Source organism: Acanthaster planci, linkage group LG04 (genome assembly GCF_054643075.1).
Source record: "Acanthaster planci isolate LZ-2023a linkage group LG04, COTS_SCS, whole genome shotgun sequence".
NCBI classification, from domain to species: domain Eukaryota; kingdom Metazoa; phylum Echinodermata; class Asteroidea; order Valvatida; family Acanthasteridae; genus Acanthaster; species Acanthaster planci.
The window spans coordinates 8,177,815-8,205,645 of record NC_141780.1 but is presented as its reverse complement, the minus strand read 5'-3'; the positions used below and the strand labels follow the sequence as shown (position 1 = coordinate 8,205,645).

The following is a 27,831-nucleotide window of genomic DNA, read 5'->3' as shown; positions in this document are numbered from 1 at the left end:
CCATCCAACATGTTTTTTACGAGTGCGCAACGTTCATTGTTCTGGCACATTGTTTTTCACTAGTGACACTTTAACCATTTCGTATGGTTTCCACGTTTCAGGGCCACTATCAAGCTATTGTTTCTCATGTTTTGTAAATGTATGTACGGGAACTGGTGGGTTGATTGGGAAATCACCGAGTAGTTTCCTGGATTCAAAATTCCCACGACCTCGATCGGACCATCGGACACGAGACCATGAGGGCTGCAGATATTGACGGAACCGAGGAGGCTACGTCATCCCTGAACTCTGCTGGCGGTCGGCGCCATAGTCATCCAGACACAACCACCATCAATTCCAACAACAGCAACACAGCCAACGAGCACAGTTCAAGCGGGTTGTTGGCGTCCCTGTGGACGAAAATGTCCGAGTATGTGGAGCTTCGGACGTTGGAGTCACATCCTAGTGTCTCCTCGACCGACTCGGGCAGGTTCTCCGGGTCGGAGCTGTTCGACTCGGGGGAGTCCGTCAATGGCTCGGCAGTTGACAGGCAATCTGTGCATTCAGCCGAGCGACCAGTCCAACAGCGAAATGGCCACCCGAAAGAACACAGTCAGCGGAACAGTATCTGGAATTATTTCTTTGGTGGTGGTGGAAGTAGCTCGGATTCCAAACAGTCAAGCAGTGCATCGAAATCTAAACCTCCATCAAGGAAGAACTCGTCGTCTTCACAGGATGCAGGACACCGTCCAAGGAGTGCATCTTACTCATCTCCACCCCCACCTCCTCCATCCTCAACTAATTTCACAAGAGTCAAAGAGAGCATTCCCACCGCTGCAGAGACTGAGTTTGCTGCCAATGGCACCAACACGTGGCTGGAGTGGAACCCCCTGGATGAGGATGATTCAGACAGTTCGGATTCATCATCATTAGTTGCATCGGAGGAGGAGCAGTTGCACCAGGGGACGGGAGAGGGGCATGACTTTGTTCCTGTATATTTAAACTTCACATGGTGTGATCAATGTGGTGGGGTCATATGGGGCTTTCGTCAGTGCCTACGCTGTACATGTAAGTATGGGTGAAAAAGAAACAAGAGACATCAGAATTTAATCTTTTTTGTTACTATGTTAACACATGGCAAAATCATTACTGTGTACATGTATACCTGCATGACAATGCATAATACATTATTTTTACATACAAATGTACAATAAGTTTGTCAGTGTCCGTCAAGGATTGACCCCTTCACCAAAATTAACATCACAGAAAAACAACCCTACACACCCCTTCCACTCCACCTCACCCAACCACAACGAATCAAGGCATCTATACATGTATCAAGATTCATTCAGTCACCAAAACTTGGAACATCAGCTTGTTTTGAAGTACACTGTACATGTATCGCGATAAAACTACATTTGGAGGTAATGTAGTGTACATGTATGTACACATGTAATACATATGTGTACAATTTACCAGCACACTAGGGTATCTGTGTGCATCATGTCCATCATTGTCAATTATGAGGGAGCATTAAAGCATGGATATTTTCAGAAAATGGTTAGAGTGGCTTCCTTGCCCCACTGAAATCAACTTTTGGCTCGTGTTGTACCTTTGGCTCGAATGTACCCCAGTGGATTACCGTACATGTACATCATGTACATGTACTGTAAATTTAAGTCCTACAGCTAGTCAACTGCGAGTTTGTGATCACTTGCACATTACACGTATACATGTAGGTCCACATGTATACATGTAGGTCCACATGTGTACATGTATGCACATGTACATTGTACATTTACAGTACTTGCACAATGATTTGCAAATTATGCACAAAAATACATTCGCTGTACTGTACATGTATACCCGCTCATGGCACACAACAAGTCATTTGAAACTTCAAATTTTAGCTTCGGATTTATCTCTCAACATTGTCAACAGTCTTCGTGAGCGTGTTCAAATGGCACTGTCATTCACTGGGATTAATGCCCAAAACATGCGTGCATGCATGTTGTATTCATCTATTGTAAATCAATGATCCATTCCAAATTCTTCACTGAAGTGCCATGAAGCAGACCAAGCAAACCTCCACGTCATCCATGGTTACGTGGAACACATTTCAACTCCATCAGTTGCACCGAATTGATTGTTAACAAACTGTGGACAATTGTGTCTCAAGTCTGTTAGGGACCAGATGGTACCTAATGTGAAAGTCATGGTGACAGTTCATTACAATTAAAATTTAGAAGTATGGGTATATTGTACATAGCCAGAGTTTCACCAGAATTTTGGCATTGCCTATAGTCAGCATGTACAATGATATGGTATGATGATCATACACAATTGCATTGATTTTTTTCTGTGAATTTTTGAATTGATGGTGTGTCCTTACACTTTCAGTTCCATTGAGCGCATTTATGAAACAAATTTACAACTTAAAGACTTGCTGCACTGATAGATGGGTGTATGGGTGGGACCATAGTGCACCTGTACATGTACATGTAACTTATATGCAGTGTACATGCCAGACTTTTGACTGGGACAAAAAAAGCATGACGCAAGGAGGTTGAAAATGTGCATGATACATTTGTAGTTACATATATACTCAGAGAGTGAAAATTCAGTCCATTGAGGGAGGGCATCTGACAGGTTTCTTTGATTTTTGCATTGAGGCTAAAAAGGTGCTCAATTCAGAATTTTTAATTACAGTACATGTACATGCATGTACCGGTACCAGTATGTTGATAGATTATAACATGTACTGCAGTTGCATTAATACATGTGCATGTACATGTACCAGTACATGTACATATGCATGCACATGTACATACATGTACATGCACATGTGTATATACATGCACATTTGTGTTGGAGCATTATTATTTTTATGAACTTCCTTAAATGTTTCGAGAAAAAAAATGTCAGGGATACCCTGACTTTGATTCGAGATGGTATAATGTCCATTGCAGACCGGAAGGTCTGTGAACTGCCTGATCAACTGGGTCAGGTGGAACTCAATCTAGGGGTTTAATGGCAAAGTCACTGGACCATCTCCTGTTGCATCTGCTCTCTTCTAGGCTCTCACTATACGTTAATTACAGGCCAAGATCCACTTGATTATCTGAAATTAACATTTAAATTTTGAGACTCCCATAAATTTGCCAACTTTTGAAGCCGTCACATCTGAACATTTAATATACACAGGTTGAATAAATTTTGCTGGTCAACAGAATGCATTAATTAAAGGCATGTATTATTTATTACTTACACTTGAAAAATCCCTGTCATCTAATTTGTTGGTTTCCGATCATGTGTCATGAATTATTTGGTGTAATCAACGGTGGAGTCAAGGAACATGCAAACACGTTTTGTACTGCATGGAAAGCACAGTGGCAGATCTTCACACACAAAAATGTTGCACTACGTGCCTACATGTACAGTGTACATGTGGTAGGCACAGCCTGGGCATGAAGATGTACATATACCCTGGCACCATTTTGTCTTCCGGTCAGATGAGGAAATTCCTGAACTCATAAGTAATGGTTGTTATGTTTAAGAATCTAAATAGGTTGTCCGACAATTAGAGCAAATTGTACGACATACACAGGAACAAATGTTCATTACTTGTACATGTATTATGAGCCAAGTTGGAATGTGACTTATGATTGATGATTTCATTCAGAGACAGATTGAATGTTCCATTCTACCCAGTTTGGCCTCATTGAATAGAACATTCAATCTGCCAAGAATGATTTCATTCAGAGACAGATTGAATGTTCCATTCTACCCAGTTTGGCCTCATTGAATAGAACATTCAATCTGCCAAGAATGATTTCATTCAGAGACAGATTGAATGTTCCATTCTACCCAGTTTGGCCTCATTGAATAGAACATTCAATCTACCAAGAATGATTTCATTCAGAGACAGATTGAATGTTCCATTCTACCCAGTTTGGCCTCATTGAATAGAACATTCAATCTGCCAAGAATGATTTCATTCAGAGACAGATTGAATGTTCCATTCTACCCAGTTTGGCCTCATTGAATAGAACATTTAATTTGTCAAGAATGATTTCATTCAGAGACAGATTGAATGTTCCATTCTACCCTGTTTAGCTTCATTGAATAGAACATTTAATTTGTCAAGAATGATTTCATTCAGAGACAGATTGAATGTTCCATTCTACCCAGTTTGGCCTCATTGAATAGAACATTTAATTTGCCAAGAATGATTTCATTCAGAGACAGATTGAATGTTCCATTCTACCCAGTTTGGCCTCATTGAATAGAACATTCAATCTGCCAAGAATGATTTCATTCAGAGACAGATTGAATGTTCCATTCTACCCAGTTTGGCCTCATTGAATAGAACATTCAGTCCGCCACCATGAAATACTTCTTACCACTGCATGCATAAAAATTCATTATATTGCTTAGTACTTTCAAAGTGAATAGATTACTAAAGGCTTTAAGCATGACTTTTCCAAAATAAGATGCCTTGTACACTTTAATAGTCTACGTGCCTGCTTTCATCACATGCAAACCCATGCAGAGAAAGTGAGTGACATGTTTGTGTGAACTTGTGTACTTTCATTTTGCAGTGCATGCATGTACATACATGTACACTGAGAGTATCCCGTTTGTCCCGACTGTACGAGTCCATGGATACATGAGGCAAACATCTTCCATGCACATGTATGGTACCAGAATATTCTCACTCTTATACATGCATGTCCCTTCCCCCCAAAATATGGTTGATTTCCCACTGAGGTCAATTGGATATGGGTCAAAATGTTAAACCCAAGTCATAAACACTTTGTACATGTATGAAATGGTACATTGTGCATGTGCACCTGTAGTTTATGTACAAGTATAATACATACAGTACCCATACAGGTACACTATTGGTAGTACATGGGGTACCACTGCATAAACATCATGGGTTCATGAGTAAGATTTTCTGCTTCAAGATCTTGATGCCCTAGCAAACACTGTTAGAACCATGATTAAAATTAAACTTGATGCCTCTTCAAAAAGGCATTATATTGTAGACGTTTCTGAGAAATAATTCCTTCATCTATACGCTTCATATCTACATGTACATTCAGTGCCACAAATTCTGGTTTTAAATGTATGTCCATGTACTTGAAAACCGGATCGCAAGATACGTGTACATGTACTACTGGATTGTAGCCCGAAATTGTAATCACAGCTTAAATCCAAATTTCTCTTGAAAAACTTAATAAATTAGACAACATTAGATCATATGCACAACCCTAAAATAACACATTTTACCCGCCTTAGTTTTCATGACTGAGCTGAATGACTGAGGGAAAATGTTCCTTCCTTGAGAACATTTTGGTCAATTCTGAGGAATGAAGACAAATTTCATGTACTTATCCAAGCAGTGCACAGTACTGAGAGAAACATTTCTGGCTCAGTTACATTTTTATGTATTGATGACGTGATTATCTACAAATTCAAATTCCCTTACCTCATGCATGCAGGTATGCGAAAGCTTTCAAAGGCTCACATGTGTACCATGTACATGTATCAAGGGCAGATCCAGGATTTTCAGAAGGGGGTTGTGCAAACTTAAAGGGTCAAATGCAAGTGTGCAGAGCAAAGCCATTAATCACAAATGTTATGCAATTTAGCCAATCAACATTCCTTATCGCACAGGTGGTTGGGGGTGCACATCTGGTGTGCCCCCCCCTCAAAATCTGCCATCGTAGATCATGTGTGTAGTCCAATGCATACCTGTATACATGTACATGTTACCTGCTTCAAATTGTACAGGCGTGGATGCACAAAATTGCATAATTGATGGTCTACATGTACATGTACCGTAGATGGCATGTACTCATCATATGTGAACTGGTTAACCAGAAGGATTATTCTGTCTTCAGCCAGCCAAGCCAATCAAACATAATGGTAATTGGTTCTGCTGTCTGTCACCTCCAGGCATGTTTTTCTGTTCCCCACCTTTTAACGATATTGTAAGTGTTTGATAATGTGACTTATTAAGAAACTTGATTCTCTGGTGTATAAATTGCCAGGTCAGAACTGTTGAAAGGCCATCTGGGTAATTTGAAAATCACACTTTATGCTTTTGAGTGACTGCTAAATGACTGTACAGTATATAAACGAAAGCAGTGTGACAGTAAGCAAGAACAAGTTTTAAAATATCTGTTTTTAAGACAGAAATTGAAAGTAATTTAAAGCTAATGTATGGTACATGTACATGTATGAAACTCAGGAAATGGTATGCCTTTCATTTTCGTACCGGTACATGAACATGTCTGAGTATTGTCTACTCGAACTTCATTGTCGCTCTGCAAAATGAATAGCTGATGTGCAACACAGTACTTGTACATGTGTGCCTGCCAATTTCATGTGATCCCACATGCAATCATGTGTACATGTACATGTACATGTATGTACTGGGTACAGTATTGTACAGTGTACATGTAATTTTGAAAGCCGAGGTAAGGGGCAGGAGGATAGCGGAATTCCTTATAGAACTAGGCTGTCACCAGCCCGATTATTTTTTAAATTGGGCATGCATGTAAAGATGCTCATGTACCGCTAAAGTACGACCGAGAAGTTTCTATTCCATCCAAAATATGGTTTTGTTGAATCATCATTTGAAGTTCATGATCTCACACATGTTGGCCCCACATGCGTTGAGCATGTCAATGGAAAAAGTGTACTTCTGGCTGACCTGTACATGTACATGTATATCCATTTTTCACCAAATTGGTGTCAAAATGACCGGTAGGTTTCACTGCAAAAACTCATGAACGTGCAGCACATGAAACGATACATGTAGTTGTGGTAATCATCATGCCAAAGTAACACACCATGTATTCTATTTACACTGTAATCTATGCATTCTATGACTGAATCTCCTGGTTGTCCTACATGGGAACGTAAGTGTACCACCAGGACACTGGTTATCACAACGCTAAAGAAAAAGTGACATTAAGACAAATGAAAAACCACAATACTTAAACACGATTGTAAGCACAATAATGTAATATACATTACTACATGTACATGTATTTCTTCACAAGATGTAATACTGGCTGCATGCTGTTGCTATGAAACTGACAGTACAGTATCCATTACAGATTCATGGAGTCAAGTATCGTACATACATGTATAATGTACATGTCCCTGTATTGCATACATGTACACATGGCAAGGAAGAAATTGAAAATGGATCTGGATAGTTATGATGCAATTACATGTACAATTATAGCAAACCCTCCTGTATTTTATAAAATAGAATTTAATAAACAGTGTAAAGACAACATCAATCAATTTAAATTGTGACCAAGCATACATGTACAAGGTATACACGTATGTACATGTAATTAATATAATGTACGTGTACACGTATGTACGTGCCTGTACAGTGGGAACATGCAACTCATGCCCAGGTCACCTTGTGCCCACCTTTGTAAAGGGGTTGCTTGTATCCAACGTAACCGGTACACATGTTGGCCCCACATGCGTTGAGCATGTCAATGGAAAAAGTGTACTTCTGGCTGACCTGTACATGTACATGTATATCCATTTTTCACCAAATTGGTGTCAAAATGACCGGTACATGTAGGTTTCACTGCAAAAACTCATGAACGTGCAGCTCATGAAACGATACATGTAGTTGTGGTAATCATCATGCCAAAGTACCACAAGCAGCAGTCTCCAAAGATATTGACTCAAGTGATTCAAATTAGTACCGTTGTCATTTTTTGGACTGAGAGTGTTGAACTGCACAGCACATTTTGCTGATCTATCCACTGGGTGTATTTTGCACTATCCTCCTTTAGCAGAAGCAACCCCTCATCGGTTGAAAAGAGCCGTTTTGGTCGGGAGTGTTCATTTTGTTGGTAGTGATACGACTGTAATGCATGCATTTTCTAGTCATTCGTGAAGAAGCATTGGAGTACCGGTACTGTTGTGCGCAGTATTGGAAATCATTTTGTAGCAGATGCCATTCCTCAACTCCAGTTACCCGTGCATATACCGGTACCTATAGGTACCTGATAAACTGAAAGGTATGCTACAGGAAGCCTGTTTGCCTACAACTTTTATGGGCAGCCAAAGTTTGCAGAAATATCACCTTTTGGTCGGTCTTTCATTTTTACCTCCACTTCATTCAAAATGGACATTCGTCTCATTGATAGTACATGTACTGTTATCTAGTGTTCTGATACCGTTACAGTGGCAGCGTGGTATTTTGAACACTTTGTGAAATATTCGTTTACTTTTGCACCGACAGCCAACCATAGTTTTAGGAACCACTTGTATGAAAAACATGACTGCGACGTCAAAAGCCGAGACCCTTTAAGCCTCAATGTGTGCAAACCTCAGATTGGACCCCAGCTCAAGATGGTACTTTGTGCAAACATCTTCAATTTTCTGAACACCGCACAGAACATGTACAGTACGTGTACCGTACATGTACATGTACCAAATTAAAAATATAATCAGCAGATGTAGCCCCCTACATGTGGTCACTGGTACATGGCTTGATTTAGCTGTTGCGCCACAAAAAGCATTTCTTGAGGGCATTATTCAGCACTCCAATTCCCTAAAGTAATTCCCGAATGATAACTCAATTGGCTAAAGTAATTCCCAAATGATAACTCATTATCATAATCACCCCTAGGGCGAGTCATCCTTGTGACATCATATCCTTGATATAATATCAACAAGTGTTCTGACATAGCCAACAGGAAAAGCCCATAATTTTGTTGACACATGGCTCAAAGTTGAGTTACCGGTAATGTACATGTAGTTTCTGCACATAACTCACTGATGATGAGGTTTTCTTGTTTCCTGCAGTTACGCTGTTTTGGCTTCCTGTAGCATACCTTTCAGTTTATCAGTATTGTCTGTGATTGGCACGCACTGCACAATTTGTAATGCTGAACTTTGCACTACACAGTGCTTTACCTGTATAGTAAGAACCATTCTAGCCAAGTAATATCACCCTTACCAGTACATGTACCTTAAAACATTGAACAGTTGTGTAATGTGTAGAGGCATGTACATGTACTTTTCCTGATACACGTACATGTACGGTAACTGCACCAGGGCATGCACTGCCCAGCTCCCCTCTTTTCTTTTCTCATTCGGCCCACTTAGCCACCCGTGTGATGGCATGACGTGGTTCAGGCTTTGGCAAGTCTAGTTTTGTGCCGGGTGATACATTGCCATTTCCTGTCTATTTCCAGCTTGTTTGTCAGATATGAAATCCGCGTGGGGGATCGCTGGTTGTATTCGTGGACAGAGGAGTCAGGAGATCCCCAGAGCTTTATGTCTATCGCTGCCCATTAGTGTGTACCGCGTATGTGAGGCAGGCAACAAGTTCAACCAGCATACTTGCCACCTCATTCTAGGATGAGTATATTCTGACTTGTCACCTGACACCGTCTAGTTTTATTTGCTGCTTTAAGTTGTGTGACTTGATTTGGACACATGAACTTTGGACACGTGTATTGAGAATGAACTCGAATCATCTTTATCCAGTTATGGTTGTTACATGTACATGTACTGGTATGTCGTAAAAATTGACCATCCTCGTCAGGGGACTTGCACAAGAGGGACACATAAATGGGACCTTTTCATGTCTTCAGGTAGATTGTGCTGGATGTGGCATCAGTTTGATGCTTTTTACGATCTTGGGATCAACTTCTTTCAGTCCTGCTCCAGTCAATTTTTCTTCGAGTTTTCATTACGCATGTACAATTGATGTGTGAAAACAAAGTTCAGTTTTATTTTGGATTTGACGTCATGGGCTTTTGAAAGTGAAAACCCCAAACTGTTGAAAGCTGAGATCCAATCACAGTCATGAGTGGAACTGTCATGATGGGCCACCACTCCACATTGTCACGATGGTACGGCAAGTTGCGAGACGGGGTGCACACCATGAAAAGCTGGATGTGGGATTATTACAGGCAGGGCCTGATACCGAACAATTGGTGGGGAACCCCCAAAGTGCCCAGCAAGAAACCAGCTAGTATACTATGGGGTAAGGCAGAAAGACCCAAGCTTTCTTATTGTTCAGAGGGTGCAAAGGTGTATGGATTTCTTTCTTGTCACAGTGTCCTTTTTGAAAGGGACTTCATCTGTTGAACTTTTGCGGTTCCTCACTGTTTCATTGTTTTTGCATAAAATACAAACAAAAATTGCATTTTCAATTTTTTACGGTACAATTACATATGATTTACCAAAACGGAACTGTTATTGACAATTTTGCGAGGACCCTGTTTGAATCCTCAAAAATCCAACACTACAGGAAACCAGTTGAACGTGCTTTGTTCTCTAAATTTCAAAGGCATTAAAGGCCTGTTAAAAAAACACCCAGCAATAAGGCTGTTTTGTAGATCTGTCTAAATTGTACTAATCTTTCCAACTTCTCATGGGCTTTTGGAAGGAATGGGTTTAATGAGCCAGGTGTAATGGCGATAAACTTGTCTCCCATTAATAGTCAGATTACTTACAGTTTATGTGATTTTTCCATTTTAAGAACTAAACTAATATAAGCTGCACTTTTACAGTCGGATAAAGCCTGGTTTCCATATCGAAGTAAGAAATATAGAGGACAACGCAATCAAGATGCAAACTGCAACACGAACATCAGTGTTCTAGCTAGAACCATTTTAGTGCCAGGTCAATTTTTGGATTGCGTAGCGAGGGCAGTGAGCGGAGCTCTCACAGCTCATAGCCGGACTGGATTTGTGCCCTCTATTGATACCTCTGTTCGGCTGGTCTTGAGCCAAGACTACGAACACGTGCACGCTGCCTTAGGGGAGGCTACATGTACATTATATCCAATTATTTCACCTCTGGGTCTCGTAACATGCTAGCTACATGTATATGTTCTCAACACTTTCTGATGCTTGAAATACCGGTACGGTCAAATTGGTGCATTTTCAGCAATATTTCAGTTCATTTTTGTGAAATCTGTGCTAGGCGGCACAGCCAATTTGAACCCGAGAGCCTGGCGGAAATTTGCAGTACCGGGTGGTGCTGCTTGGTGCCTAGCTCGGTGGCTAGAACACTGATGGAGGTATTACCAACAATGGAGACAAATGCAAACCAGCCTGCGAACGATCGGCAAAGTTGAGCCAGGTTCAACTTTGCTGACTGTCTGCGTCGAGTAGCCGTGATATTCCCGTATAAACATGCAAGCTGGCATGACCAGCGTGCAACGATGTCTCTCTCTCTTAGCTCTGCGAATTTTGTGCATTTTCTCCTTAATGCTTAAATATTACACCCTTATGATCAACTAAATTGTTGACCATCAACGAAATGCATTAAACTGGTAGTTACATGTACATAAGAGACACCTCGCAACAATACACTGTTCTCAGTGGATAAGAAGGGCACAAAGAAACCAGTCCATTCCAGAGACAGCAGTGGTTTCTCTGTACATGTAAGCAAAAGCTTGCCCCGAATCAGTATAGCAACAGTGTCTTTAGTCTGGGGAATTCAAATTGTTATGTTTATGTGCAATCAGACAACACAGTGTACCAGATTTTATTCAAATTTAACTTGCAAATGGCTTATTTTTGGGTGGAATGGTGTCATGCACCATCCCGTCTGTTGGTGTCTGCGGTGTCTTCACTTTTTGCAGACCGTCTGTGTTACAAACAACCATATGGAAACCAGGCTTAACAGCCACTGACAGAGATTCCAATTTTCACTTAAGTGCTTATATTTAAGAGCTCTACAGTTAATATCTACTTTGTTATTGGAGTAAGAAAGTCCTTTTTCTCTCAGAGTCTGTACATTCTCAGTAATGTTCATACCTTTGCAGGATAAATGTATCTTTCAGGCAAACATCGTTTGTGCGGAGGTAGTAATGTCAAGTTCATATCTATCAGTATTGTCCCTTCTTTTGCATGTATACCTCCATATGACTGTTTATTTTTAGCCAAAGCTGCCTCACCAGTTCTGAGTATGATCTGACTCATTCATCAGCCATTGGTCAAAGTACAGCACACCAAGTTGTGGCATGAAGTTGGGCAAATGACTCTGGTGCTAAACATACTTTCCTGTCAACGGGAAGTTCAGCAAACCACTGGAAAGTAGTAGTCACGCGTTTGGTTGTTTATGGAGTTCTATATTTGAAAGTGGGGAACTATCTCAACAGGCAGCCTTAAAAGTACCGGTAATCATAGAAAATCTTGCACAAGGCCATGAGTAAATGGTTCTGGAATTTGATAAGTTTTATCTTACTTGCTTTAAATCTGTGTCAACTTCATAAAATCACTTTTACATGCATGTAGTAGCACTGAGTACAGGTATATAAATTGACAGGTTCAAAGATGTTCATTCCTTCAGACGTACATTAATTTCTACACAAGTTTTCTTTCATGAGACCAACATACAGTGTACCTGTACATGTATGTACATGTACATGCATGTTTGTAACCCTCCAACTTAGTACTTGGCAGGAGTTCTGTGTAGATGGGATTAATCTTCACTATGTTTCAGAACCTAAACTCATGCAAAGCACTGTTTTGTGCTCAGAAAAAATGAGAATTTATGGACATACATGTACTTATTTGCGTCACTTGTGTGCCATATTTACATTGCATTGGAATGGAAAGTTAACAATATGGGATATGCATTTTAACCATTCACATTTCACAAGGCGTGAAAACATTCTCCCAGTTTATGTGAAAAGGTGGGAAAATGCTTTTGCACTGTGGGAAATTGTTTGCATGTTTTATGAAATGAAAATGAATTCCTTGGGAAGAGAAAAAGTGCAAAAAGAACTTTTATTCCCACTTGAGAATGACTGTCAATACATACCATACTGTGGTACGAAACCACCATAAAGCTACATGTACATGTATTGTCTGGCAACTTCAGCCTCAGTTCGGAACGGCGCTAAGTCCTGTGCACTGTTGCTATTCTGTAATTATCCATTTCCTTACGTGTTCATCCATTGTCATGTGTTTTCATGTCTCATCTGTTCCTTCATATTCTCACATCTTGTAGGAACCAGCAGTATGAGTGATACATCCAGAGGGGCATGGTTGTATTGGAATCCTGTGTGGAGAGGTATAGAGTTGGCATGCCAGACAGTATTTACGTGAACAAAATGAATTGCAGCTTTCCTTTGCATGTGTGCCAAGTAGAGGGTTTTTGAGCATCCCTTGGCTGCTAGGTTTAGAGCTGATACATGTATGTTCCATCCTTGTGGCCCTGAATTATTTCTTTCACTCATGGTGAGTTTTGTTTTTTGCCTCACAAGGTGAAAAAAATAATAAAGGGACAGATATTTGCCTCAAGGCCTCATGAGGCAGAAAATGACAAAAACTGATTGCATAAATACATGTACATATATGATGAGTTACATGTATATAAATGCACATGCTGAGCAAATGGCTATGAATAGCTTTTTGCAGAAATTTATGCAGATGTACATGTATGCAACGAAAGCACTAGCATTTGTGAAAGCAAGTGGTGGAACTTGGCGTTGTCAGACATCTCAGAAAAAGAGCTTATTATTCATGCATACTGTACATAAGATCCAATACATACAGTGTTTTTTTTTTAATTTTCATTAGAAAAGGAAGATATATGTTCATGTACAATGTACATGTTTAGGCCCTTAGGCTTAACCACTCCCCTTTGTGAAAATTGACATGTACATGTACAATTATACATGAGCACAGTGAGCACAGATGATGAAGAACATATTAAATACATCATTTGTACACAGTTACACACAATGTACATGTCTATGTAAGGTACAGGCACCAGTATTTCACACCATCATGAACTGTACTGCTTTACTGCTTGGTACATGTACATGTACATATTGCATGTGCATGGTATACAGTGTAACAGAATACTCTGCATACATGTAGCACATGTACAGGAGTATGTGTACCTATACATGTTCACTACAACCACTACCAAACTTGTGTGTACATACATGTACATAGTATGCATTTTGCTGTACCTTGGCAGTCCTCAATTCTCCTATTTTTTATGATTTTTCACACATCCTGTGAGGTTTCTATTGTTTTGTAGTGTGCGTTTGTGATGGAAACCATAGCACTTCAGGAATGTGTTCTGGGTGCATGAAGATATGCTGATGTATGTTTCACTCAGTGATTGCAAGAACTTGCTTGAAAGTCACTATTGGATTCTACAATGAGACCTCCCATTATGATATGATAGAATGCATAGAATGTGATAAGGGTGTGGGCTTAACAATGGAATTAAGACCACATCCCAAGTCCAGATTAACTTTAGACACCAGTTACAGTACATGTACAGTATTTAGAATTGAAAGTCACATACGGTACCATATACATGTACATGTATTTTTATCCAAGTGTAATGAAGAAATACATGTAATGGTACATGTACATGTATGATATGTGCTTTTCTGCGCATACATGTACATGTATACTTTTGGGTGTATTTGTTTTCAAGAAAGGGATTATGCTTTGTGAACTCAAAGCTCTCCTTATTCCTCAGTCCATTTCTAGCTTGGAGGTTTCGCAAAATATGAAGCACACATACACATAATGGTATCCATAGTCTCCATACTGGGAGATGGGAACATGTAGCACTAGAAACAGTTATGTGCATGTGAATTTGTTTCTGCATTCAATTGGGGACCCTGAACAATAGAGGACAATAAGGTCCCCGATTGACAGAGGGTCCCCGATTGACAACTGTGTACAAAACATATGGGGGGTTTTCTAAAAAGTAAAAGTACAAACAAAAGGGGAACAATACGGGGTCCCCAGTTGCAGGTAAATACACACTTGTGGGAGTGGGCAGGCCTTCATGACCGTCATGGGGGACGCTTTCTTTTGTTTGGGAAATGAAAATTGAGATGTGGGGGACATTACTTTGTCCCAACAACACTTTCTGTCCCCACAAAGGTGAAATGACGAGTTCGACATACATGTATGTGCACACATTCTTGTATGCATTCCAGATACATGCAGTACATCAATCATAGTTTAGCATATCCATGATGAAACCAAAGGGATTGTTTCCCATCGGAATGCTCGGTGCAGTCATTTTCAAATTTACTGGTAGTTTCTGATATCTCTGGCTGCCAAACACAGTGTGATATACATGTACTTATTCTTAAGTTCTACTTGTACATATACATGTTGTAATTTACATGTAAATGCACATGCACTACATACATGTTGATTTTGAGATTTGAACAGTACATGTGATGCTTTGATCTTTCTCCTTGGATTCATCCAAGGGAGAAAGATTCCGCTAGGTGTGAAACGACAGGCCCTCTAACTTGTTCAATGCATTCAAGTACCCATTTGAAAAAGAGAAACTTTTGCTTCAGTGGTTATTCAGAAAGTTGTACGGTTCAGACAGTGTCATGAAGCATTTGTAGTGAAATTTGCTGAAGTTGAGAGGCATTCAACCTTTGCTCATTTACAGCACAATATGACCGTTATTACATGTACATGTATGTTACACTACATGTAGATTACTTCTGGGCCAAAGTAAACACATTAGCACACATTTACATGTACAGGCATGATGAGTACAGACAGGGTATGGTGCTCATGTAATTTTCATCTTGTCCTTTAATGCCCTTGCAGACTGCAAGTATACATGTCACTACAAGTGCCTGAATGAGGTGAGACTTGATTGCACCGAGTCACCTGTCTTCAAAGAAGCTCACTCAGAATCACCACAGCACACCATTGTTGCCATTGAGGTAAGTGACATGTACGTGGTAAAAAGTCCTGTCCATTAACTACGTACTTAAATATGTACATGTAATGTTATAATACTCGTGTTACTACAGTGCATGGGTTAGATGATTCAGACCATGAATGCTTACATTTGGTAGGAAGGAAGCTTTCATCTGTCATCCATTCCTTTTTTATCACAAATTTATCTGTATGCACAATGTACTGATACATGCTATCTTCAAGTGGAAGACTGCCTAGAATACATGTGTACACATGTATATACCGGTATATGAAAATGACTCATCTTAATGGGATAGCCCTTGTGTAAGGTGCTTTGAATGCTGAAAAGAGAAATACATAATTGTGTACATATCCAGTAGTGTAATCCCACCATCTGGATTTTTTAGATCAAATATCTGACCTTATATGTTTCAGTGCCAAACGTGGCCAGAAATTTTTAATAGAGCACACTCCCCCAAAGGGGAAAAATACTCTTTTTTAGTTTAAATGATTAAAAAAAGATCACCTTGAAAGTTTGTAAAAAGAATCTTTTTTACAAAATAAGACTAAAAAAAGAGGTTGGAGAAATACGGTATATTGTTTTCCTCCCTACCAGTACCCGTACTTACATGGTTGTACATGCACGTGTACCTAAATTTGGCAGGATGTTATAGTGTTAACACATTTTGTTAACTTGATGACTAAATGATGGCTACATGATGTAATGTGAGGGTGTGATGATATTACATAGAAAGTACATGTAGCATCGTGTAAGTTAACTTAGTTCATTTTTTGTTGTGTAAACAGAGAGAGATAACGTCAGATGAAACACTTCAGGGTTTCTTTAGATGGTGTATATTGCATTGGATTGTTACGAACAGCTGTAGAGGGCTGCAGTATATTTGTACATATTATTAGATACTGAATTCGGTTTCTTTGGGTCCAACTTTAAATTCCTGAATGCCCAAATCTTGCTGTCCTTCAAAGTGTCACTTCAACTTGCAAGTTAGTAGTGCCATTGGGGAGAAGGCAGGAATAAGATACACATACATGTACCGGTATGTATGAAACTTACAGTGTGTTAAATAGTGCCTTGCCTTCTGGTTTGCTTAGAATGGTGTTGAGGACACTAGTTCACTGACTGGGTTATCCAGAGAGGAACTCATGTGGAGAATTGAAGAGTTCAACAGGAAGGCAGATATGTACCCGATCAAACTGGTAAGGTGGTATTTTAAGTGATTTGGGGATACTCATGAACTATTCATGTGTACCTTGTTACACAGGACCTTCCACAAAGTGAAAGTTGGGGCACATGTTGTGGCAACTGGATACATTTTGTGGATGGCTATAAGGGTCTTTCTGAGTGACTGAACTGTTACTTGTAATGTTGATTGCATCTCATCCAATTATATGAGAATTTGTAAGTTATTCAGTATATTTTCTTGAAGAAAAACTGGTTTCATGTGGCCACCAAACCATTTTTGTCCGTTTTGGTGATGAATTTAGATTTTTTGAAGCAGTTTCCCCACACAGTGAACAGCAGGGAACATAACACACCATTCTTACTATTAACATGTAGGTGAGAAGTGTAATGTGAAGTCAGGGAGTTATTCACCCAGAACTGACAATAGAAACCTAATATCAAAATGTATGAAAGGCTTGGTTTGAGATACAGGTGTGAAAACAGCTACCCACAGTTACTTCACAACTTCATAGACTTTACCTAAACTTTCCTTTAACCCTAACCCCCAGGCTCCTGCACTAGACAGCATACTGAACCTCACAGAATCCATCAGGTTCATGTACTTGTCTGTGTACTTGTACATGCAGGTTACTGTACCAAACCTGATAAACTCCAACAGAATGAGCCCGTTGAAATTTGAGAGATATGGTATGGATGGGTCTATGCAGTATAGGATGACTTGCACTGAACAATACCAAACCGGACAAAATCTAGCATAGTCCCACAATTGGTACAGCAAGCCAGACACTGCACACAGTGACCCGTGTGTGTCCCAACTCACACAGAATCCAACACCATCTTCCTGGGCCATTCATCCCAAGTCTCACAAAATTCAACTAAGAAGTTCATCAGGTGTGGTACCAAACCTGCCCCAAACCTCACAAAACCTGCTGTTGGAATATGGCAGGTTTGCGGTAGTTAGGGTTAACTACTGTACCATACATGTACTCATACATGTACACGTAGTCCCAGTCTGCCATTATGGCTAGGGAGTGGGTAAGCATTGTGTGTTGCATTGTATCTAGAACCACTGCATCAAGTACTGAACATATTAGTAAATTAATTTTGCTAATTTCTCGTCTTACATGTATGTTCACAGGAGAGTGACAGCTTAATATTTGTGGGTAGCATCCGAATATATATGAACCTCTCTCGACCGATCAGCATTCCCAGTGGTTCTCCACTCCCCAAGGCGTGCAGTACGCTGCGCCCCTATGACCACAGCGTGGACCACAGCAAGAGACGGACGTCCTTCTTTCTTCCCAAAAATACCTATGAGGTGAGGACAAAAGCCTTACCACTGTAATGTTACCGTATGTCTCTCTTTATGTCAAGTGCTTTCCTTGTGAATGAGATTTGTGTATGAGAGCATATAAACATTGATCTCTTCCTTGAAGATGTACTGTTTCCAGTGTGAACATAAATTTCTTCCATGACAATGTGTTGGTTCTTAGAGAACCTATCCTCTGTCCTCAGGAGACGTTTTTTTGCTGGAAAAATTGATGTTCACATAGTGTCATCTGTTTGAATACTTTCCATCATTTAAAACTGCATACTAATTTGTTGACATATATGTACCTTTCAACTTTGACATAGATTGGATGTCATTGAGATTTTCAGCTTATGTCTGACCAGGATTAGTTTAGAAACAAAATGCAGCCCACTGCAAATTAACAAGACACCATCCGTGTTTGCCAGTATTTGTGACAACACACATACATTGACAATTGAATTTGAAACAATAGTGGTAAAAAATTCTTTTCAAAGAAAGCAAAGGAGCACATGGAGGATTTATTAACCAGTAGCATGCATGCCCACTTTGCAAAGGAAATACATGTAGATCCAGAAAAACACATGTACGGTGCATGTATGTACATGTACATGCATTGACAGTACACGAACCCAAATGAGGCAGTCAACTCACAGGAAGTTGGCACTGGTTCAGAAATTCAACCTCCAGGATATGGTTACTTCACTCCTGATTTCCTTTCTAATTTTTCCGTTTGATAGTATTCAGCAGCAGGGCCTGCTGGGGCTGATAATAGTCGGTGATGTGATCCAGTCCCTTTGTTGTTTTCTGCATGTGGCATTTTTCAAATTTAAAAATAAATGCCAGCTTTCATTAGTCAAGGACGGGCAGGAATGTTTTTCAGGAGAGTTTGACATTAGACTCGGCCTTCAGTTTGGCAATATGAGTAGTCTTTTCCTTCTGAAAGTGTGTCCTTGTACATGAATGCATATGCATATGTATCTCTTCAACATGCACGTATCCCTGTTTACTATACATGTAGGTGCACTGACCTGTACACGTACCCGTGTATCTATTTCCCAGTGCATTATTTAATTTTTGTCCCCGTGTACATGTATGTACTGGTACTTGTACATATACATTTAAATTTGTTCATGACACTTTCTGTGTGTGCATTGCATGCACACAAATAAGGCACATACGTTCCAGTAAAGAAGAGAGTAACAGCCCTTAAAGATAGCCTTGAATATTGGGGTTTTAGGAAATAAGGACATAGTCCTGGGCATTTAGACAACATGTTTTTATTTCTGGGAGTTGTAAAGCCATACGATGTACTGTTTTGAAGATGGCTTGACCTACTGTTCAGTGTACATGTATTGCGTGGTCTCTCTGAAGTAAGTTTCAGTTGACAAAACGCACTATCCTGGTTGAAAACACAATGGATGTCTTGCTGAAAATTATTGGTAGAGGGAAGTATAAAGAGTACTTAATCACTTTATTCTTCCAATTCCAGCTCTGTGCTTGGCCCAGAAAACAACAGTTCAAAATTTAGATTTGACTTTCTCAAAATGCAACCTGCAGTTAGCATGGTACTGCAGTTTTGGCCATTAAGGGGACAGTGACCTGTCTCTACATACTGGTGTTACAATGTACATGTACTATATGTACATGTATGCAGACTAAACAATAGTTTCAATGGATGACATTAAAGTTCATGTACTTCCACTTTCTTTCTGTCTACTTCACTGTACTTGGTTTTGTTTGTAATCAGAGGAGATTTTATCATAAAGTTGCTGTGTCAGGACAAAATATTTTGAAGTGTAATGTTTACCGTTTACTCCCAACACCAAAACTAAAGATACAGATGTTCCCAGTGATACTTTTGTCAGACTCAGAGTACATACCATACTTGTCAGGCTTACAAAGTGTTTTTGGTGTAAGTACATCAAAGGATGTACGGTCGCGTAAATTGTACTGGTATGCTTTTATCATTGTTGGCCTGCATGTACATTTAGATGGGTGAACGTATATATGTACTTGTTCTATAGTTGTAGGGACAAGCACTCGTCATTAAACCATTTTGGTTGGGATGGAAAGCTTGGGGACAGAGAAATGTCCCCACAACTCGCCTCACCGAAGAAATTGTCCCCTTATCTCGATGAGTTCCTGCCCACTTGTCCCCATGTCATGGATATGCGTGCACAAGAGTAAAAAGGCCCCTGTATGTAGTTTCTCTTCTCTTCTCAAGTTGTGGATGTTTATCTCTCATGCTCTCCACCTGTTCCTCTCATTACTTCAACTTGTTCTCTTTGTCCTTGGCATCTGTCTTGCATACAGGATATTCAGATAGCGAGTGAGTCCACCGCCATTCAGGTCATCCAAGGCGTTCTGAGTCACATTGAAGTCATAGACAACTGCCGCAAGTTTGCTCTCTTTGAGCGCTCAGATGAAAATGGTGAAGGTAGGCATGGGGTCTTGCTGTAACGTTACCCCACAGTATGCGCTGTGTTTTTTTGCTGCCCATTAAACCTGGTTTTACCTCAGTCTGCTGTAATGCTGCCTTCCATGATTCCCAAAGTGTCTTCCAGTTATGGAGATACTGACACAGAGAAGCATTTTGTCAGCAATTTGTTGGAGGCATGTACATTTTAAAGGCCCAAATCTGACAAGAAAATGCACTCACTCATATCAAAATCCTAAGCCACTATTTATTGGCATTCTTGTGGAAGACATTGTCGATATATATACAACCCGGCATGCAGAAATATTTGTCCTCACAACTCATCCCCACTTTCCTAGCTAAAGATATTGTCTCTTCGAAGCAATGAAGGCCTGCCCACTCTGCCAGAAATAGATGGTCACGTGTTATGCCAAGTACATGAATATGTAAACCTCGCCAAAGGCTTGATTAAGTGTTTACTTGCACTCCTTTAAAGGTACAGTCTATCGTTGTTTCATTTTGCATTAAGCTCCTTTGAAGCAACAAAATTTTTCAAAATCTAAAGCAGGGTGTCTAAGAGCAAATCTGACAAAGTTTCAGCTCATTCAGTAATATTTCAAGAAAAACAACTTTCTGGGATTTGGATTCCAGATCAAATGTTGCTGAATCATGTTTTCAGTTGCACCCGAACTTTGTGTCTAGGACATGTTTTCACGTTCATTCAAATGGAACTAAGTGTATGTGATGTCACACACTGAATCGACCAATTATAGTAACCGGCAACGCATGTGTGTGTCGTGTCAATGCATGTGTGCACTTGTAATAGCAGTAATGCGTCTTTAGAGGCATTGTTGGAAATAGTCTTCTTTTGTTATTTTCTTCAAATTGACAGCTTGCTGGAAATCAAAGTGTCACAGAGAATCTAGTTCCTTAACCATTTTTAAACCAAGTATGCTTTTTAACAATCATTTCATCAGTTATATTTTGGATAACTGCAAATGATGGACTGTACATGTACCTTTTACATTGAGTGTGGACTCCATGCAGAGACATTCCTTGCCCGACACACTTTTTTTCACAAGAATGCACACATTCCACCTGGAAACATTGTGATCAATTCATTTCCAATATTAATGAAAGGCATTTGTGGCAAGCCTTACTCAGCCACACCTTTCCCTGTACCACAGAGTACTGAAATGTAACATCATTTAGAAATAGAAAGTGCAGTGTAAAGGAATGGAGTATCTGCGCATGTTGGTTCACACACTGGTTCTTGTGCAACTGCCTTTTACACACACAATTGCGCGGATGGCGTTTTCACTTTGGTATTCCATTGTGCCAAGAAGTTAAGAACAGTTCCTAGCTTTATGCCAGTTCAGAAGCTGTGGTGAGTCTACAGTTGTACATGTATGTCAGTGGCTTTCGGCAGTGTCGGAAGTCAGTTGAAAAGGAAGGTTGAAATCAACGCTTTAAAAAGCGCCTAAATCAGTCACAAATGCGACCTAATTTTTGCTAATGCAATCATATTTTCACTATACAGTGGCCATTTGCATTTGAATATAGCTTAAAAACTCGTACAAAATGTACTTGAACAATTTTGAGTATGCTTAAAAATTAAAAAAGCAATGATTATGTACTCAAAATTCATTCCGTAAAAGTAGAAATGGCAGTGCAAGTCGCATCGTGGATTTAAAGCTTATAGTGTGCACTGTATCTTCACGTATACAATACTGTACATGGGTCACGATCACATGCTCATGTTGGTTGGTTCCCGATCTGAACATATGTTGTCGATGCACTGTATGTGGACACCGGGGCCATTTTGCAAACCATGGCATGGGCTCCTTTGTTTGCTGCTTTTTTGGGTGCAAAGTTAATCAAGCCTGAAACAAAGCTCACGCCAGAATTAAAGGGTGTTGCTGTGATTTAGAGTGTTAGAAATAGCATGATTCATGCAGTAGGGTGTCCCGCCACACTCTGAAACTACAGACGTCGTAACGTCCATGGTTGAACCCCTTGGCGAGAACCCTGATTTCGTGGGTGGACCTCATTGGCACTCATGTACATGCATGTACATTTACATGCAAGTTGTGTGGTATACGTGTGCCGGGCCGTGCCGGGTCATGATCCAAGACATGAATGGACGATGTAAACACAGGGAATTTATACTATATGTGTGTACGTACATGTACATGTACATTCATGAATATTCAGCGCACAGGATTACTAAACTTTTGTAAAAGTGCCACTCGAATTTTCCTCATCAGGAGCCAATCTCTACCAAATAATTTTTTCTTCTGTTTAAAGGGTTGGTTGAAATCCAAAAACGATTGCTTCCTTGTGTTGCAGTTGAAGAATGACTCTGTTAGGGGTTCATGTGAGAAGGAAGCTTCATGCTTGTTACATGTAGATTGCCCGTACCAATAACTTGGTCCCACAAAATGAGTCCTAAGTTCATGTTCCTGCTCTTCGTACTTACTTGTTAAGCTGCTAGTAGCTCAAAAATTGTTAAGGCAGCCCAGCATGTGTTGTGAAAATTGGAAACAACAAAATCACTGGAAATTTTTTCTGACAAATTGATATGAACACATATTTTTTTACCCAAAGAGAATTTCTTGTGTGCAGGGTTTTTATCACTTTCAGTGAATTCACAAAACGCGAACACTTTACATGTATGCAAAACTACTGGTTTCCTTACATGAAAAGTGTTAAAATACATGCAAGAAAATTGTGCCATATTAAAGGCAGAGTTGTACTGTAATATGGCTGTAACTGGTATTTCAAAAGTTATAGGATACTTGTGAGATTAGGACATGTACGTGAACAGTTTTGCCATTTTCTTTTTCCATTTTTAGTGTTGATGAGGAAACTAGCTGATGAGGAAAAGCCTTTGTTGCTTCGATTGTTGTGGGGCGGGGATAGCACAACAAAGCGATATGAGTTACGAGAGAATGAAACAGGGCAGATTGAGGTATGTATTTACATGAACGTGGTATTTTTGACATTTATAGAATGATTTTCACACCTGGGGTGAAGCTGAGGTTGGATACAAAGCTGAGATTTTTTAAAATTGGCCTTAGTTTAAACTTGACCAGTGGCTTTTTAGAGCAGTATTACAGAGCACAAGCCTGTGCTGACAGTAAACCTGAGTTCTTTAAAACGAAGTCTTTCCAAGTTGTGGAGACCTAACTTTTATTCTTCTTGTATTGCAGTGGGAGGCATTCACGGTGCCTGAGCTGCAAAACTTCCTACGTATTTTGGACAAGGAAGAGCAAGATCACATTCAGCAAGTGCAGAACAAGTACGTGGTCTATGAGAAACGCCTTCGGGATGCCTTGAATTATATTGATTAGGACTTGTGGACACAAAAGTCTTTTTCAATGCAAAAGTTTGCTTTAGTTTGTGTGTTTGGTATTTATGTTCATTGCTCTGAGGCAACAGATTAAGTTCAAAAGGGATACGTGTACATGCAGAGAATTATTGTTGGGGCCAAATGGTAAAATGGCCTGAGTTGTATGGAAACATAGTAACATTTCCATAACCCTACTCCTCTCAGACGTTGGTGTGAAATTGGGGAAAAGGGGGCAAACTTGGACCAATTTGGGATGGGTGAGAAGATATGCAAATTTTGAATTTTTGAACAGCTCAGAATGGAGAGCAAACAGTGCAAAAACTGCGAGTAAACTGTGTTGATTTCAGGTTAGTGCACGTAACATGCAAAACGTAAGATGAACATCACAAGCTTTGCAATGTGGTGTCCAGATCTCCCTCCCCCCCAACCACATGGATTTTTGCAGGAGTTTTCCCAGCGTTTCGGAAGGCACATGTAGAGCACAGCCACCACCACGTGTACTTTACATGGAACTAAACTTTGGAAGTTTAATACAAGGACTGCACCATTGGGTTGTTGCACAGTAGGGGATATGGGAGGAGTTTGGAAAGTCCCTAGCCAATGTACACTAAGGGAGTTAGGTTGAAGTATGGAATTGTCTCTTGCATGCTTATTAGGTAGTCATTTATATTGTAACATTAGTATCATTACCGTGCTTGTGTGCCTTGGTAAAAGAGCAGTATGCAGAACATTTCATGCCCAATAGCTGTTTATGCTTAGAAAGTAATTGTAATGATCCAGTTTCAATTATTCTTGAGCTGCAAAAAAACTTACACATTTCAGCATTTTTGCCCATTATTTTGTACGTTTTCTTTATTGAGACCAAGGTAATCGCATGTTTGCTGATTAACTTATTTTAAGCTTTTTTGAATAAACCTGACGTAAACTTGACATTTTAAGTAGGTTTGTGTAACTTTGGCCGTGTTTGTTTCACATGGATCTGGTGGATCACAACCAGTGATCCGTCGTTGATTTACAGACACTAAAACCTGCCTAATGGATGGTGTGAACCAACGTTGAGATCACTAATCAAGATCCAGATCTATGGGAAACTAATACACCTGTTGACTAGGCTGTATTCATTGTTTGATTGTTTGGGCTTAAGTAAAACTAATCATCTAAATAATATTGGTTGAACAGAAGTACATTATAGACAAGGACATAATATTGCCAACAAACCTGGAAGGCCAAGAGAAAGTTACTGTTTTCCAATTAATTAAAGTAAATTGGAAATTTGTTGGACATTTATATGTACATTGTCTTAAGCCAGAAGTGTTTGTAAACTACAGTTCACTTGGAGTGTTTGTATTCGCTTTGACATTTCTCTTTCCAAATTTGTACAAATGGTAGTTGTCTCAGTACTGTTGTCACCTGCTTTGGGGCCTGCATTGTGGCAATGTGATCAGCTAAGTCTGACTAGTCCAATCCAAGCACAGGATCGGGGTGTACACTAGAGGAAAGTGCCCCCCGAATGGTGGAAACATTCTACCAGTTGTTGGATGAAAGAGCTGCCCTGTGATGGGCAGTACAAACAGTAGCTTGCAAAATTCTTAGAAAACTACAAGTCACAGGAGTTCCCTTATGGGTGCACAGTCATCCCATGGGCGGATTTAGTAGCACACACCAGTTACTTTGATCATGAATTGTGAATAAGTGTAGACTATTAACTGACATGAATGTGGCCAAGGATCACATGGTGGTCAGTGATGGTTGGACATGGGCTCGTATACCATTTGGGATTAGCCCTGTAAGGTACATGTTATTGCCATATGTGTCAAGTAAAATGTAAGATTTCATGGAAATAAGTATATCATCAGAGCACAGGTGCATGGCCCATCTCATATCAATAACTTGGTAAACAGCGGTCCCAGAACAAATTCACAGAAGTGGTGTATTTTCCATGTGTTTGATCATTTCACATTGTCCTGATTTCATGACTAATTGGCCCCGACCCTTTGGACACATTTCTTTGTTGCACTGTGTACTTCACATACGGAAACTAATAGACTTGTGTGGTCAAACTCAACATTATTAGTTTTTAATTAGTAAGTTTTCACCACTTTGTAGTGTATCAATATGGGTACCGTAGGTTCCCGTACTCTGAGCATAGTACATGTACATGTATGTGCTTTATATGCATGTACCCTTTCCTAATCACTTTTGATTGCTGTTATCCTGAAGTATTATAAGATCTGTAATATAATCATAAGACTTAGTTTGTAAATATGTAAGTAAGGAAGAGTGTAAGATATGTCAAATGTACGTGTACAGTGGGGAACAATGTCCTTAAGGGAAAAAAGGTTTTATTTAAAATGAGGCTTTGTCCAGTTTAACTTACAGCAAAAGTGGTTATTTTCTGACTTGTAAATGTATGTAAAAATCAATTTGCGTGTTGTTTTCTCATTTTGGTCACTTTTAATCTCACTTCAGATTTGTAAGCTAGCAAAGTACACGTACATTTTTGAGTTGAATTTATGTCTTTTTAGAGCACGGAGTCTGTTGTGCAAGACACTGGTGCTTGCTTGAGTGGAAGAATCAGGCGAGGTGTACATGTAGAATCTTGGTTTCAAGACTCGTATCAGCCCACTGATAACACGACAGTGTCCAGCCTTTCTTGGCGAGGTGGTGAATTTGTAATCCTTAATCTGTTACCTTGTCGTTTCCAAGCCTATGGAAATTTAGTATTTCACTTGCATTTGATTGTTCTATGGTGGGGAAAAAACCGACGGAACAAAATTTGATATCTCATTGGCATTTGTTTGTTCTCTCGAGGGCAAATGTTCCCCCCAGAGCAGCCAGGTGATGTGGCATCACTTTCGGATGGACAACGTCTTCAGGATGTTTGCATAGTGTCTTGGTAGGAAATATTAGCATATATTGTACATGTATATGGAACGCGGTGAGGTGAAAGGTGTTTAGACTGGTTTTTGCTTTCTTTCAAAGTTCAATGTATATTTTAGGAACAGGGAACCAGGGACATTGAGTCTTGAAAAATCCCGTTTTTCTAGAGATGCACATCGAACTGTATACTGTCGACCGTAAAGATGAAACATTCATCGTTTGAACATTCTAAGCCAACAATTGCAAGTGGTTAATTTTCATAGACGAAGCCTCAATGTGGAGACGATGCCGAAATTTGAGAAACCCTCGATGTCAGAGGAATCATCATGAAACTACACAAAAGCAAAACCCTTTATAAACACGGTACAAAAGGTACAAATCTGAGTAAGATGTCATGTAGGTGCATAGAGACTAATCCGATTAGACGCCATAACTGCGGTGGCACCGCACTTACACGCACATTCTTCACTTTGACGCGCGCGTGCATTTGGCAAATCACGACACCCTATTGGTCGAAGAGGCATGTAACGCGCGCGTACCACCTGTCCACGAGCGCGTTGTGCCACCGCAGTAATGGCTTCTAATTCTGGTGGTCGAATTACTCTATAAATAATAGTGAACCAAGAAAATACTCCTTCGCAAAATTTATGCACTAAGTAATAGCAGCCAGGAACCAGTTGCTAGAAATATGCAGTGTAGGACATTTTGGCTGGCAACCTTCTTTTGCAAAGTAAATATATTCTTTGCTTAAGTAGTATATTTCTGTGTTTAGCCGCTGTCAGTTGGCCCATGCTATGGTGGAATTTGGTGTGATGTAGTCTTTACATATTAACTGGTACACCTGACAACTGGAAAGGCTTCAATCCCAGACATGTGACTTTTGCCTTTGATTATACTTTAAGGAATCGCAAACCTTATGTTCATCTTTAGTATTGTCAAGAAATTAAAATTTCTGTGTGGATTGAT

The 27,831-nt window shown here is 39.8% G+C and overlaps 1 protein-coding gene across 1 annotated transcript; it reads left to right on the top strand.

The window, feature by feature from the left end:
* The first annotated feature begins 236 nt into the window (after positions 1-236).
* Positions 237-27,831, top strand: LOC110974877 (ras association domain-containing protein 1-like). Its single transcript, XM_022226803.2, has 7 exons — positions 237-1,047; positions 15,606-15,724; positions 16,815-16,919; positions 18,044-18,223; positions 20,531-20,654; positions 23,489-23,604; positions 23,846-27,831. Exons 1-7 carry the CDS (start codon positions 237-239, stop codon positions 23,984-23,986), a joined length of 1,596 nt encoding a protein of 531 aa, XP_022082495.2. The 3' UTR covers positions 23,987-27,831.

What these genes read in the sequence shown, in the direction of transcription:
- LOC110974877 (XM_022226803.2), top strand. Translation starts at nt 237, where the DNA reads ATGAGGGCTGCAGATATTGACGGAACCGAGGAGGCTACGTCATCCCTG. An exon ending in ACACCATTGTTGCCATTGAG is followed by an intron (nt 15,725 to 16,814) that starts GTAAGTGACATG and finishes TGGTTTGCTTAG; the next exon opens with AATGGTGTTGAGGACACTAG. An exon ending in ATATGTACCCGATCAAACTG is followed by an intron (nt 16,920 to 18,043) that starts GTAAGGTGGTAT and finishes GTATGTTCACAG; the next exon opens with GAGAGTGACAGCTTAATATT.